The sequence below is a fragment of the Phoenix dactylifera genome, chromosome 9 (assembly GCF_051530095.1).
Source record: "Phoenix dactylifera cultivar Ajwa chromosome 9, Ajwa_hap1_PhDact_Kaust_v1.1, whole genome shotgun sequence".
NCBI classification, from domain to species: Eukaryota; Viridiplantae; Streptophyta; class Magnoliopsida; order Arecales; family Arecaceae; genus Phoenix; species Phoenix dactylifera.
The window spans coordinates 2,442,188-2,458,255 of NC_143198.1; the positions used below are offsets into that span (position 1 = coordinate 2,442,188).

Sequence of the window (16,068 nt, forward strand, 5' to 3'; positions counted from 1 at the left end):
ACGCACCGCTCAGACTCTCTCTTCGGTTTTGTTTTTCATCTAAAATACGTCTGCAGGATTTAGAGACAACCGCGTTATATGCCCAGGCTCTGAAATGAGTCTAGCCGATGTGGATCTTTCAATAACAGTAGCCTCTCTGCATTATTAGCTGGTTTATAACGACTGATATTTTCCACTCAGAAAAAGATTGCCGGCAGCTCAACATGCTCCTTGGATACAATCAGAAGTTCAAGCATCATGTTACGAGGAAAGGCATAAATCACGTTGGCCTTATAAATCGTAATCCTTGTTTTCTCATGGCAAGATAATTGCATGCCACATGACGGACGGACGTTAAGCTACGCATTCAGCTCATCCTGTCTTTTTCTGTCACAGTAACTTGCAGGCACCAATAAAGCTTAAGCACTGTCTTTATTGTTTCCTTATCTTTTCTCACGGATAAAGCAGGATCAGCTTACAACAAAAAAGGCAGGAAGAAAAAGGAGAATCCACACAACAATGGGTTCTTACAGGTGGGCACGTACACCTAATGAGGCTTGGAACTCACCCCATCCATGCAGGAAGCTGGCAGCCATTGGAATTGCGGGACATAGCTCCTCCGTTTGACTGGTCTATGTGCACAGGGTGGTACCTGCAGCAAAAAGGGAGTATCAAAGCTAATTTCCATGCAGACCTGCAAGATTTTTCATGAGAGTATTGTATTACCCAATTTGCAAAGGAGGGTCGCATCCCAATGGCTGGAAGAATCCCCTAAATGCACCACCGGCATTTGATGCACCACCGGCATTTGATGCACCACCGGCATGATCACCACTACCATTTGGCCATGGCATTTGGAGGGGATTTTGTGAAGCGGCTTCTTGCAACTGCCAAAGCCGAAAGCCGAGAGAGGTTATTCAATGAATCAAATTGTCATGACAAACAGAAGGAATCCTTTGGGTGAGAAAGATAGGAAACTACTTAAAAGAAAAAAGAAAAAAAAAAGAAGAAAACTTTCCTTAAGCATGGGTATAAAATGTTGTCAATAAATTTGCACAAGACAGCACATTGTTGCAGATTTAAACAAAAAGGAAAGACATCAACTCTGTTTACTAGAAGGTGATGATTTTGTCTCATCGGATAACCGTCGAAAAGAATCAGGAAAAAAAAACAAATAATTTATCAAAGTACCTTTCTTTTCAGTGATCTGTTTGCTTCCTGCATCTCTTGTTCCTGCATTAAAATGCAGCCTGTTTACTACATGGAGCAGAGATCTAACCTAACAAATTCTCATATTTATGATGAGCACAAAGCAGTTTGAACATGAACTCGTACCCTTGTTTTAAGATGAGAAAGCTGATCGAGCATTAACTGTGTCTGCAAATATATAAAGAGATACGGGTGAGTCGTTGCAGACTTTTCCATCACTTTGGCAGATAACTTAGTAAATCTGGCTTAATTGAGGAATTTAATATCAAAGAGGATCAACAATAGGCTATAAGCAAAGCCCCCTTTTTCGCCAACTAGTCCTTTAGATTATATGGAGACACCTTACCAACCTTGTTCCTTGATTGAGGAATTTAATATCAAAGAGGGTCAACAATAGGCTATAAGCAAATAGATAATTGCTAAAAATTTGCTTAAACATCATTGGGTCGACCAAACTGCACCATATGAACGGAATGACAAAGGTATGCAAGAATTCTAGCTTGAACAACACCTACAATGTGATTTTCAAATTGTCCTTTTAAATGAAACCTAATTCTATTTGCTTTTTTACCTTGGCTGATCTGATCTGCTTTAAAGATTTCTCGAGCTGATTCTCAAGCTGCTCGAGTTCATTTGTACTTAGTGGGTCCAAGTCCTCACCAAGGAGATTTCTGTATCATCATGGTTGGGAATCTCATTAGTAGAAATCTTTAGCGAACAAACTAAATAGGAAAAGATATATATATATTCATACATATAGATGCATGCATACATGTGTGCATATGAATATGTGTATGTATGTACATATATATGTTTTATGATATATACAGATGCATGCTTCAGCTAGACAGACTACCTTTGTGAGCTTTGCAAAAACGCAACTCTTGTCTTCAGCCTCACGTACTCTTGATAAGTGTTCTGCTTCAAAAAATAAGCAACCAAAAACTTCTGAAAAACCTTTTATCAGGCATAGTTCACATTACTAAGAAGATACAACCAGCGAAACATATGGATCGCAGAACAGATAATCAAATAATTGTACATTATACTTATGTAATACAATAATAATTGCCAACATTTTGTTGATATTTAGATACTCCCTTCCTGGCATATAAGTTACCTAGCAACTTACATGCTGGAAGCCTGGAACCACAGAAACAAGGGCAGGCAGCCGCTGGTATCAGTTGCACATATCATGGTAGATGACCAGATGAGAAGCAAAACAAAAGATAAGGTAAAAAATAGCAACACAAAGCTTCTACCATCTTCATCACCCCCTTGACCAGCAAAATGAAGAAAGTTAAGACCGCAAAGAATAAGAATTTTCAATCTCTTATTTCAAGAACAATAATAATCTTACTAAAATTGTTATTGAGGTTGTTACAATACTCATCACGTGTATATTTTAGTGATAACACAAGGAATCGGTCATATGTGTTAAGAATCTACTTCAATTTATCATCTCTCCATGCATATTTGTTATGCACAAAGTTTGCATCTATGAATAAAGTTACAACTGTGATGAATGATGGTTACATTCAATATTTTGAATTTCGCTGTATGAAGTGTCAAGCATAGAAAACCTCAAATACTCATAAGGTGTGCAGTGAATTGAATCTTATTCTTTATCTAGATTAACTGAAATTTTGGAAATGTTCTTCTATGCAAGCTCAATATTTGAAGAAGCTCATGTCCGACAAGCTCGACAAAAAGCAAATAGAAAACCTCAAATACTAATAAGATATGCAGTGAATTGCAGCTTATTCTTTATCTAGATTAACTGAAATTTTGGAAATGTTCTTCTATGCAAGCTCAATATTTGAAGAAGCTCATGTCCGACAAGCTCGACAAAAAGCATCAAATGGCATGAGAGATGTAGTTCGTTTGGAATTGATAATTTCAAATTTTCCATCAAGAGACACAAGCATAAATACATTTACATGCCCAAACCTGATGCACAGATTCTCACATTCAGCTACCAACATGTACTCTGATGAATGTGCTCTATCTTTGGTATGAAATAGGTTCGCCTACCTGTGTCTCACTTGATGGGGCAACAGATTCTGATGCAGTATAGTTGTATCTTTGATACCTCTCGAGTGTCTTAAGCATGCTTCAATAAAATAGGAAACAGGGAAAAAATAAGATATGAGTCCGCAACAAGAATAGACTAAAAATTAAATGCAGTAAGATGTAACATACAAATGTCCAGCTTCACCACCAAAAAACAAAAAAGGTAAATATTTTTTGTTCTCAGAGCTTCCTCAAGGGATGATACACACACATCTGGAGTTCTGCAGAATCTTATCCCTATATAGCGGTCTTTCAATATATAGATGGTGTTTGGTTGATATAAGGCCATGCTTAAATGGATGGTCCAATCCACAAATCCTACAAGATTTTTAGTTCAATCCTGTAGGAATATCCGAACAGACTCTTAGTATTCGGAATAGCAATAGTTTTTTAATTGGCTCTGGTAACCTTTAAAAGTCTTCATTCTTGTATTTGACAATACACAAATTGATGCAAGAGCTATCCTTTTACAGTTCTACCAAAGCAATGTTTAAACGCAAAGAATAGCAACGTTTAAATCATTCTAATACCTAGATGCCAAGCCTTTGATCATCCAACACTACATATCCTTCCTTGGATGAAGTTTTTGAGGATCAAAATCCAGATGATAATAGAATTAATGCCAACACATCATCTAGTACCAAGTAGAGTGAGGCCTCATATCATATAGAAGTTAACATCTGCGTTACTCTAGTATGACTTCTTGAAGTTAGCCTTTACATTCTTGGAGTTCAAATTTATGAACAATCCAACACCAACAAATCTTTCATCGGTATTACTATGAAATCGTCAAGTCAATAATTGAGCTAATGTTGGAGTACGATTTGTAGTTGATAAGTTTAATTAATTTAGTGTCAAGAAGTCATTTTCTTCTTCTTCTTTTTGGTAGGAGGCTCCCAAACATCTAGCAATTTAATAGAGGGTAGCCCTACTACAAATACCCATGACCTCAAAAATCCTAGTGGAGTGATCCAAATCAGGCCAGTCTCCTAACAACTACAAAGAGAATTTACCAACAAGGTAGGTGTCAAGTTGCATTGTTCATTAAAACCAACCCAGAAAGCAGAAATTATGCAATATTTTGAGTCCCAACAGGAGAGCGGAGGCATTTTACATGTCATTGTTACCCTAAAAGCATGGAACAAGATTGCTTATAAACTCTTTTTTAAAGATTCAAAACATAGTGAAGTTTTGCATTTTCTTTGACAAAAGTCTGGTTGTATCTTAGCATGAAATTTTTTTGTTTAAATGATAACTACGTAGCACTGTAGTTTACTACAAAGCTTCTCTCTTGGAGGTATGATTTATTAGAGCCTCTTGCAAAGTCCTAATCCTAACAGTGCATCAACTTAGACCTAATCCTTGCTCAGCAAAGTCCCCTATGTTGGATGTTGATAAACTTAATTATGCTGAGGAATTCAAAGGGTCATATGAAGTATCCAAAGGGTCATATGGATAATCTAAAAGGTCTCATTATGATGTACTTATTAGGGGAGTTAAAAGGTCACTTCTAGTGCCTATAAATATGTGGCTATCATGAAAAAGAATGCATGGAAGGAAAAAAAAGAAAGGAGTAATAGATAGAGAGGGCTTGAAAAAAAAATTGTATTCCTCTTTGAAGAAAAGTTGTACTACACCATTATCTTATATAAAGTATTTTCTTTCCATGTTCTTGTGTTTCCACCACCATTGCATATTCTATCAAAGTGGTATCAGAGCTTGGTCATGGCTACCGGGATGCTTCCTATTCCTCGTCTCACCAATAGCAACTATGAGAATTGGAGTATCCAAATGAAGGCATTACTTGGATCTCAAGATATTTGGGATATAGTCGAAAAGGGCTATGAAGAAGACGGAGATAGAGCGCAACAACGAGAGACTTTGAAGAAAGATAAGAAGGCTCTCTACTTCATTTATCAAGGCTTAGATGAAGCCGCTTTTGAGAAGATTGCTGGTGCTACCAACTCAAAGCAAGCATGGAAGATCCTCGAGAAAGCCCATAAGGGTGTTGAGAAAGTGAAGAAGGTGCGCCTCCAAATATTGAGAGGCGAGTTCGAGACTTTGAAGATGAAGGAAGGAGAATCCATCTCGGATTACTTCACAAAGGCTCTATCTATTGTAAACCAAATGAGGAGAAATGGTGAGAATATAGAGGACAAGCGTGTGGTGGAGAAGATCCTAAGATCCTTGGATCAAAAGTTTGACTATGTTGTGACAGCAATTGAAGAGTCCAAAGATGTGGATACTATGACAATTGATGAGCTCATGGGTTCTCTACAAGTCCATGAGCAGAGGATCTTGTTGCGAAAAGAAGAACCTTTGGAGCAAGCCCTGAAAAGCAAACTCACCATCAGTGAGAAGAAGGAAGGCCCAACTGACGAGGACAAACATACAAACCATGGTCATGGTTACAGCCGTGGATATCATCATGGACGAGGCCGTGGACAAGGACGAGGTTCCTTTGGACATGGCAGAGGAAGAGGAGGCCTAGGATTTCCATCAAATGAAGAAAGCACTCAAGATGGAAAAAGACAAGGAGGTTTCTCAAGAGGAGGACGAAGGTATGATAAAAGAAATGTTAAATGCTTTATTTGTGGCAAATATGGTCATTTTTCCTCAGTATATTACCATAATAAGAATAATCAAGTGCATGAGAAGGCCAACTATGCAAGGAAGGAGGAAGGAGAAAATGGTGTGCTACTACTAGCAGAGAAGAGAGAAGAAGATTCCAATGAGAATAAATGGCACTTGGATACCGGTGCAAGCAATCATATATGTGGGAACAAACATATCTTTAAAGAGTTAGATGAGACAGTGAAAGGCAACGTTTCTTTTGGAGATGCCTCAAAAATTCAAGTGAAGGGGATAGGTAAGATCCTAATCCAACTCAAGGATGGTTCTCAACAGTTCATTTCTAATGTTTACTATGTCCCTAATATGAAAACAAATATCTTAAGTCTTGGTCAATTATTAAAAAAGGTTTAATGTTTGCATGAAAGGAGGATGCCTGTACTTGAATAAACATGATCAGTTGATTGCAAAAGTACCTATGACCAAGAACCGAATGTTCGTGTTGAACATTAAGTATATCAATACAAAGTGCTTAAGTGCATGCATGAAGAATAACATGTGGCTATGGCACTTGAGGTTCGGGCATTTGAACTTTAGCTCTTTGAAGCTCCTCTTCTCAAAGGCGATGGTGAAGGGGTTACCTCTCATGGAGAATACTTGTGAAGAAATATGTGTAGCATGTATTATTGGAAAACAGTCAAGAACAAGTTTCCCAAAGGAGTCATTTCATCGAGCCAAAAAACCTTTTCAACTAATCCATACGGATATTTATGGTCCCATCACACCAGCCTCATTTGGAGGTCGTCGTTATTTTCTAACATTTATTGATGACTTTAGCAGAAAAACTTAGGTGTATCTCTTGAAGGAGAAACAGGATGCCCTGGAGATATTCAAAAAATTCAAAGCTCTTGTGGAGAACCAAACTAGGTGCAAAATCAAAGCTTTGAGATCAGATCGAGGAGGAGAGTATACCTCGAAGGAGTTCGAAGAATTCTGCAAATCTCAAGGCATTTGAAGGACCTTAACTGCCGCATACTCACCCAGCAGAACGGCGTAGCAGAAAGGAAGAATTGAACCATTCTTGACATGGTGAGAAGCACGCTGAATACAAAGAAAATGCCAAAAGAGTTTTGGGCAGAAGCCGTAAATTGTGCGATGTACATCCTCAACCGCTGCCCAACAAAGAATCTTGATGGAAGAACCCCTCAAGAAGCATGGAATGGCTATAAGCCAAATGTATCTTATCTAAGAGTATTTGGTTGTATTGCCTATGCACACATCCCAGATCAAAGAAGAAGCAAGCTTGATGATAAGAGTTATCCTTGCATCTTTATAGGATATGACCAGAGGTCCAAGGCATATAGACTCTATGATCCAAAGACAAAGAAGACTATTGTAAGCCGAAATGTGAAGTTCAACGAAGAAGGAAGTTGGAATTGGAGCACCAACTTGGTGGAAGTAAAGAAGAAGAAGAAGATGAAAAGGCTCAAGCTGAAGATTCCTCACCTCTCTCTTCACCTAGCACGAGATCTCCATCTTTAAGTGAGGATTTCAGAAAGACAAGAAGCATTCAAGATCTCTATGAGGTAACAAGACCTCTTAATCTCATTTGTTTATATGCTGATGAGGATGTAATCTCTTTTGAAGAAGCAGTAAAGAATGAAAACTGGAAGACGGTCATGGATGAAGAAATGAAAGCAATCCAAAAGAATGACACATGGGAGCTTACCACTCTTCCAGAAGGCCATGAACCCATCGGAGTGAAATGGGTTTACAAGGTAAAGAAGAACACAGAAGGAAAGATAGAAAAATACAAGGCTCGCTTAGTGGCTAAAGGTTACAAACAGCAAGCCGGGATTGACTACGAGGAGGTATTTGCTTCCGTAGCTCGTATGGAGACAATTCACCTGGTAATTTTCTTGGCAGCACAAAACAATTAGAGAATCTATCAACTAGATGTGAAGCCGGCCTTTTTGAATGGCTTATTAGAAGAAGAAGTATATGTTGAGCAACCTAAAGGGTATGTGAAGAAGGAATGCAAAGAGAAGGTTTTAAAGCTAAAGAAGGCACTTTATGGCTTAAAACAAGCTCCAAGAGCTTGGAACTCAAGGATGGACAGCTACTTCAAAGCAAACGGCTTTAAGCAATGTCCCTCTGAGTATGCTGTGTATCAAAAAGAAAAAAATTCTAACATATTACTTGTTTGTTTGTATGTGGATGATCTCATCTTTATAGGTAACGATCCACAAATGATTGAAGAATTCAAGCATGCTATGATGAAGGAATTTGAGATGACAGACATGGCACTCATGACATACTTTCTTGGTTTGGAAGTCAAACAACATGAAGAAGAAATTTTCATATCCCAAGAAGGCTATGCTAAAGAAATCTTGAAGAGATTCAAAATGGAAGATTGTAATCCTATAAGCACCCCCGTTGATTGTGGAGCAAAAATATCAAAAGAAGATGAAGGAAAGGTTGTTGACCCTACTCTCTACAAAAGCTTAGTGGGAAGTTTGAGGTATATGACCTGTACAAGGCCGGACATATTATATGCAGTCGGCTTAGTCGGCAGATTTATGGAAGAGCCCAAATCAATGCATTGGAAGGCAGTAAAGAGGATTCTTCGGTACATTCGAGGTACTATTACTGATGGACTATTTTATTCTCATCTTAATAACTTTGAACTTGTTGGCTACTCAGATAGTGATTGGGCTAGAGACATGGATGACCGTAAGAGTACTTCTGGATTCGCATTTTTTATGGAAAATGAAGTATTTTCATGGATATCAAAGAAACAACCTATTGTTATTCTTTCTACATGTGAAGCTGAATATGTTGCTGCATCTGCATGTGTATCACATGTAATATGGCTAAGAAACTTGCTAAAGGAAGTTGGTTCTGAGCAAAAGAAGCCCACTAAGATAAACATTGATAGTAAATCAGTCATTGCACTAGGAAAGAATCCGGTGTATCATCAAAGAAGCAAACATATTGATATTCGTTTTCATTCAATCCGGGAACATGTGAAGAATAAAGAGGTAGTGCTACAATATGGGAAGACTCAAGATCAAGTGGCTGATATATTCACTAAATCCTTGAAAGTAGACCTTTTCATCAAGTTTAAAAGTTCTCTTGATATGTTAAAGAAAGAACAATTAAGTTTAAGAGGGGGTGTTGGAAGTTGATAAACTTAATTATGCTGAGGAATTCAAAGAGTCATATGAAGTATCCAAAGGGTCATATGAAGTATCCAAAGGGTCATATGGATAATCTAAAAGGTCTCATTATGATGTACTTATTAGGAAAGTTAAAAGGTCACTTCTAATACCTATAAATATGTGGCTATTATGAAAAAGAATGTATGGAAGGAAAAAAAAAGAAAGGAGTGGTAGATAGAGAGGGCTTGAAAGAAAAATTGTGTTCCTCTTTGAAGAAAAGTTGTTCTACACCATTATCTTATATAAAGTATTTTCTTTTCATGTTCTTGTGTTTTCACCACCATTGCATATTCTATCACCCTATTCATCTCATACTTTTTTTTTTTATTGTAGAGCATTTCTTCGTAAGAGTTTGATTTGATAAGAAAATTTTCAAATGATAAAAAAAAATCCAGAATAAAAGCAGTTTACAAGAATAATGCCTAATGACAGCCTTGAGAGAAGCAATACGGCAAAAGTGAGGGTAATGGATCCAGTTCTTTCCAATCATGCACCGTTATCGAGGCTCCTTGCTTTTCAGATTGTAATATCTCACAAAACATCGCAAGTACAGTAGTACGATCATTAAAGCAAGTCGGCCGTGGAGAACTATAATATAATATCAAAAACAGTAGTGCTGAATTCATTTAGAGCGTCTGCTTTCTTCCATTCGTTTTATTGCATTCACCACTATCGATCGCAACTTTAAAATTCTTAATTGCTTGAACAGATTGTTTTCACGTAGAAGGTGGATGTCTAGCTAGAAGCTTTGATTGTTATCATCAATGACATGGCTCCTGGGCTTTAATCTCCTCCTCCTGGATATTTAGTCTTTGGATATTTACTGAGACTACAGCAAGATCCAAGGTTTTGCTTCTGCAGTTTTAGTCTCGCATGGAAGCACTGCATTCCCAACCGGAGTGTATCTTGGGTTTAGCTGTTATCCAACAGATAATCCAACATTGAAATTTTATCACCAAGTCTTCTACCCATTTTGCATGCCGTCTCTGGATCGGGATCTTTCTTTATATATATATATATCTATATATATATATATATATATATATATATCTTGAGGTCTGAGTAAAATGGTGCATCATACAACAGCTACTCCAATTCATGTGTGGTCAGGTGTGGTCAAGTGCTGCTTTGTCTACATATAAAATGAAAATCTGTAATTTACTTGTCGAGTTCCAAGAGGCCATGACTTCTTACCAAGGCTAAACAGATTCATAAGGGCATTCGCATAGCTTTTAACCACCATGAGATAAGTTGGCAAACTGACAACATACTATAGCACCAACATTCAACAATCTCAGGTTTAAAAGTGTTCCATTCATGAGACCTATTCAGTATTTTTTTTTGTGGTGAATATACAAGGAATTCTCACTATGTATAGAATCATGAGTATATTAACTTCCTTAAAAACACTCAGGATAAGGTGATACAATCATTTGATGCTACTACATATTATTTTAGGTTGGCATATAATGTAGTTTTTATCATCAGATTTTTACATAAAAGAAGCTCTAAATAGTTAAATAGGTTTCAGATATCAGATATGATGCAAAGATTAGCATTACAAAATTACAATAATATATGCAGAAGTAACGATGCCATTCAATTTGTGCTAAAAAAAAAACACCAGCCGACTATTTTGAAGGTTTTCAAACTTACCCCACCATGATGAAATCTATTTACTTGATTTATGTCATAACCATCTGGTCAGAATTTAGAGAAGCTGTTTGATATTGATCTGGTGACATCATACAAAAAGAAAAAAACTTAGATAATCAATACTTTAATGATAGGTTCAATAACTAGGCACCAAGGATGACTTTAAAAAAAATGATTAGGCTTATTAGGCTTACACCGTTTAAAGAGAATCCCCAACATTATAGAGATCCGCACCTAGCACCTATGGTTTTAAGGCAGAAATCCGCGCTTCCTATGGTTTTAAGGCCTGGTAGAAGAATAGTCAGGACTTGTCTGTTGAGCTTCCCCAACATTACTGATAGTCACTTTGCAGAAAGCTGAACAAACTGACATGTTTTTCTGAGCTTAAAAGTAAAATAATTAATTGTCTTCCATCCTGGTTCTTTTACTTCCTGAAGGTTGCTTTTAAATGTCCAATCAGCAGAGTTACTCTACATTTTCTAGTGTAATAATCAACAAGGGATAGAGAAAAACTTTTAGACTGGCGTTTCGAAACACAATTCAAGGGACATTCATCTTCAAAGAAAATTATATTTCAAAATTTTACATGGTAAATCCAGCACCTCTACTGTCGAGTTTAAATGCAAAAATTATGTAAAATGAAATGATCTGATCATATATAGCAACCATCATGTCTACACTCTTCGACCCATTAATCATTATTCGAAATTTAGTTAAGCATGTTCACCTTAAAGTTCATCAACTTATAGGATATTTATCCTTTACTCTTTCCTAGGGTATTGTTTTTATCACTTAGCACCAGTCAAGATGTTGTAAAAATCTGAGAACAAATTTAGATTATTGTTCCTTTTCATGAAGCCATTAAACTTACCGAGTAATGGTGTGAATATTTACAAGTTTTCCCTTCGTTTTAGTTATTGTTCATGCATGGATCCTTATCAGATGGATGCGAAGATTGTCCTCCCACATGGCAAACTCTAGGCCATCCTTCATTTGGTCTTACACAATCACCAAGCAGCACCTATCATCTTTAAAGGCTCCCCATGCTTGGTTCGTTTTTTTGCTTCTTGTTCTAGTCGAGCTTCACTGAAAGCCATCTTCATTAAGCTATACTCTCTCAAAATTAATGTTCTTCACATGCCATTGGATCCTCCATGTTCATGGCAAATGTGTTACTAAAGGTTATACTTCAACTATTCTGCATCAAAAACAGCCTCTTAAATAATTGCTATAGAGATGAAAGATAGATATCCTCTTTGCTATTTCTTTTGGTCTTGAGGTTTCTTTCTCTAGCTTGCACACTAATTCTGTCCATTGTGCTCTCATCTTGCACACTCTCCAATACGTACATGAGATTATTTCTTGTGCATTCTCCAGTCCTATTTAATCTTCTTGGGCAAGTGTTCTATTACTGATCTCCAGCCGAAAAAAGGTCCTAACTTTAAGAGTTATTTGCTGCCTGGCTTTCTTTGCAGAAGGATCCAGCTTCAAATATAAAAAACGAATCGAAAGAAAGGGAGAGGGAGAGACTAGAGGAGAAATCCAAGCTAGGTTAAAGAATCATTTTAAGATATCATAAAATAACAAGCTTCCATGGCGCGAAAACCGAAACAAAAAAATTTATTTAACAGCACTTCTGTCCTGCGGAATTGGTAAATCTAGTGAAGTACATGACATCACAGGCGTTATTACTCAACAACATCCATCTGGATCCTTTCTATTTTTTGTGCACTAAAGGAAAAAAGAAAAGAAAAAAGAAATCAAGAACTGTATCATTAGAAACCATCCAACAAGAACCAGATCCATTAGCAGGGAGACAGATCCTGGGAGGACCGGATCCAAGACATTTTTCCACTAGGAATACCACAACCATATGCAAATATGAAAGAATTAGGGGTTGGAGTAATTGAGAATTCAAGATTCAACCTATCTAGATCCATCGAACAACTCTACACTCAAAAAGCGAGACAATATAAGAACAATATAAAAGAAAGATAGAATACTAGCTGGAAGTAGTAAAACAATATAGAAAAACTCTAGATCTGGATGACTCATTCTCTCAACCCAGAATAAAGGGGAAAAAAAAAAAAAACTAAACTAAGCTTTGAGAAAATCTTGGAGAAATTTAAGGAGATAAAAGATGAGAAAGCGAGGTGTCATGAAGATTAATCTATGGACGTTAAATAATGTAAGGTTCAGACTTAGGGTTATCAAAATGATCCAAATCCATCACACAGATCAAGAATCAAAAACAAAAGAGAAGAAAGACTGCTAAAATCGCATCATCAGCTAGATAAAGAAGAAAACCGAAAAGAAGAGAAAAGAAAAGAAAGCCACCATCACATGACCAAACGAACGATGGACAGTAGATGGAACAAATTCGAAGGGATCGGAGAAGACAAGGGAAAAAGGTCGCGATACCTGGAGCTGCTGCAGAATTCGAAGAGGCGGCCGCGGTTGGAGAAGATGATGAGGGCGACCTCGGCGTCGCAGAGGACGGAGAGCTCGAACGCCTTCTTCAGCAACCCGTTCCGCCGTTTCGAGAACGTCACCTGCCTGTTTATCTTGTTCTCGATCCTCTTCAGCTCCACCCTCCCCCTCCCCATCTCCTCTCTCCCCCGACTCCAAAAAGAAGAAGGCAACAAGAAGGCAAGAAGCTAGAGACCAAGAGATGAATGGCTTGGGAACTGCCACATTAATAATATCCAAGGCACTTCACGATCATTCTTTGACAAGGCTAGAAACTGGCACAAGATTTTGGCTGGGTGGTGGGTTTGTGTTTAAGGATGGGTAAGCAAGGGTGCAATCTTTCTTGGAGAGCAATCGCGTCCGAATAAAGGGCGTCAACACCCAAGTCACCATCGCAGCATGAGAATCACCACGTGTCGATTCATGAGAGGAGTTATGTACCAATCTTTTTTTTCTCCCTCCACATATCTACCCATGGAATTCTGGAGAACCACAGTTCTGGACTCCTTTCAGGGCTTGGTCACCAACTTTCTACATCAAGTCACGAGCAGTCGAGTATTTGTGATGAAGCTGTTCGTGTGGATCATATGGTTAAATATTTCTAAAGAAGTTGATATTGTTATGGTGGCTGAGCAGCAGGTAACAATCTAAGAGGATTTTGGATTCGATCCGTTGTATAAGCACACGTAGCATTAAGTTGATTGAGATTGTCCTCCGGGTAAGTAAGAACATGACTGAACTCTCTCTCATGCATGTGATGCCGGGCACCACATGAATTGAAGCATGGTGTATGATGTTTATGACATGTCTTCACATAATTGCATGGGCCTAAAAGTACTGCAACTGATCCTCACTCCAATCTAGATTGGTGCAATGCACCGAGGTAGTTGGGTGTCGTGTGAGTCTCACGTGAGATTTATCCATTCTCAAACAATCATGCCAACTTGTTTAGAAGAATAATTTATCATATATAGTAGTTGAAGCCCCTATATCTACAGAAGTTTGTCATCGCCAAAGAAGATATATCAGAGGAAGAAGAGGACTATAGTTGCGCAAGTTATTCTGTAGACTATAGAGGATTGAGATTGGAATGCATGTTAAGCATCGTTATCAATGTTATGTGATTCTTGATCAAATCGAGCGCGTACTTGGTCGGGAGCTTGTTTCGATTCTACATGAATTACTGGATATATATAATCACAAATGACTTGACTCTTAAATTATAAATGTCTTAGAATGTCATATATATCTATATATATATGCAAAACTTTTCATCACCAGCACCAACATCTTTTAGATATTAACGATAAAAGCCTCTTAAATAATTCAAAGATTACAAGCTTTTCAGCTCAAAATTAAATTCCGAAGAAACCTTAGAGAAAGTTTCGAAGAAGCCACTCAATTCTCATCAACACAGTCTTCAGAACAACTGTGTTATACATGAGATATATTAGCATAGAGCTCAGGACCAACATTATCAGCATCACCCTACCCATCATGGATAACGAGGCTGCCCTCCAGCCTCTCCTAGACGCGTTGCACTATGCTAAGGCACTCCAACACCCGTAGTCTGCTCTCCTTAATAGGGATGCCCAAATAGCTCCACGACCCCTTCTGCTCCCACATGCTAAGGAGTCTTCTAATCTCCTACTTCACCTACAACTCCATCTTCAAACTGAAGCAAATGGTAGACTTATGAAGGTTCACCCTCTGCCTTGATTGCAGTAGTCCTCCAGGACACCTCTAAGGGCCACTGCATCCCTCATCCTCGCCCTAACAAGGAGGAGGCAGTCGTCTACAAACAAAAGATAGAATATCGGTCAGCCACTGGGTGCTGGCACATAGGCAGCCAATTCCCACTCTCGACAAGTAATCCGTAGGGCGCAAGAATACACATCAGCACAAATGATGAACATGCAAGGGGACAAGGGACAACCTTGGCGAAGCCCGATGGTGAAGTGAAAGAAAGGCGATGACGACCCGTTGATTCGGATGGAAAAGAATGGCCTTTGCACAAAACTAAGTACCAAGGCTATCCAGGGCTTGTGGAAACCAAAGCTCTCCAATGCAAACCTGAGGAAGCACCAGTGGATTTTATCGTAGGCCTCCTCCATATCTAACTCATTGCCATGTAGCTTTGCTACCTTGGGGCATGCTGTAGATCCCATATCATCTTTTGGATAATTAGAACGTTGTCGGTAATGCTCTAACTCCCCACGAATGCCCCTTATCCTTGGAAGATGAGCCTGGACAGTAAACGCTTCATCTTTCCCACCATGATCTTCGTCACTACCTTGTAAAGAATAGTACAAAGGCTAATAGGCCTAAAGTGACCGGGCTCCACTGCATCCAGGTGCTTGGGAATGAGGGTGACGTAGGTTGCCATCCAGTCATCAGCCAAGGACGTCGTATTAAAGAACAGATGGACTGCCTCCACTATCGCCCTCCGGATGATGCACCAATATCTCCTGAAAGAGAAGAAAAAAGCCATCCGGCCTTGGGGCTTTGTCCTTCGCCAAGCCCAAATGCCGCCCGCACCTCAGTCTCTGACACTATTCGAATTAGATCTGCATTCTCCGTCGTCCCAACTCCGACATCCGATAAAGAAAACTGGTGGACACCTCCGAGTTACTGTTCTCTCTCCATCTGGACCTGAAAAAGTCAAACAGAAGTTGCCTAACTTTGCTCTCTTCCTCCATTCTCTGCCCAACCCATCTCTCAAGGATCGGATCACGTTTCTTTGTCTTCTAATGATGGTTGACCGGTGGAAGAACTGAGTGTTCCTGTCTACTTTTTTGATCCACTGGACTCTAGAATTCTGTCTCCAAAAGACCTCCTACCACCGCAAGAGAGAATGATGCGATGCAATGCAACCATGTCGGCCTCCGGT

General features: G+C 38.6%; 1 protein-coding gene across 1 annotated transcript; it reads right to left on the reverse strand.

Moving 5' to 3' along the window:
• Window positions 1–392: 392 nt before the first annotated feature.
• Window positions 393–13,523, reverse strand: LOC103704495 (agamous-like MADS-box protein MADS2). The gene is made up of 8 exons (XM_008787809.5): window positions 13,131–13,523; window positions 3,223–3,301; window positions 2,045–2,106; window positions 1,760–1,859; window positions 1,315–1,356; window positions 1,171–1,212; window positions 706–866; window positions 393–631 (listed from the first exon to the last, which is right to left on the reverse strand). The coding sequence occupies exons 1-8, from the start codon at window positions 13,313–13,315 to the stop codon at window positions 544–546; spliced, it is 759 nt and encodes a 252-aa protein (XP_008786031.3). The 5' UTR covers window positions 13,316–13,523; the 3' UTR covers window positions 393–543.
• Window positions 13,524–16,068: the final 2,545 nt, after the last annotated feature.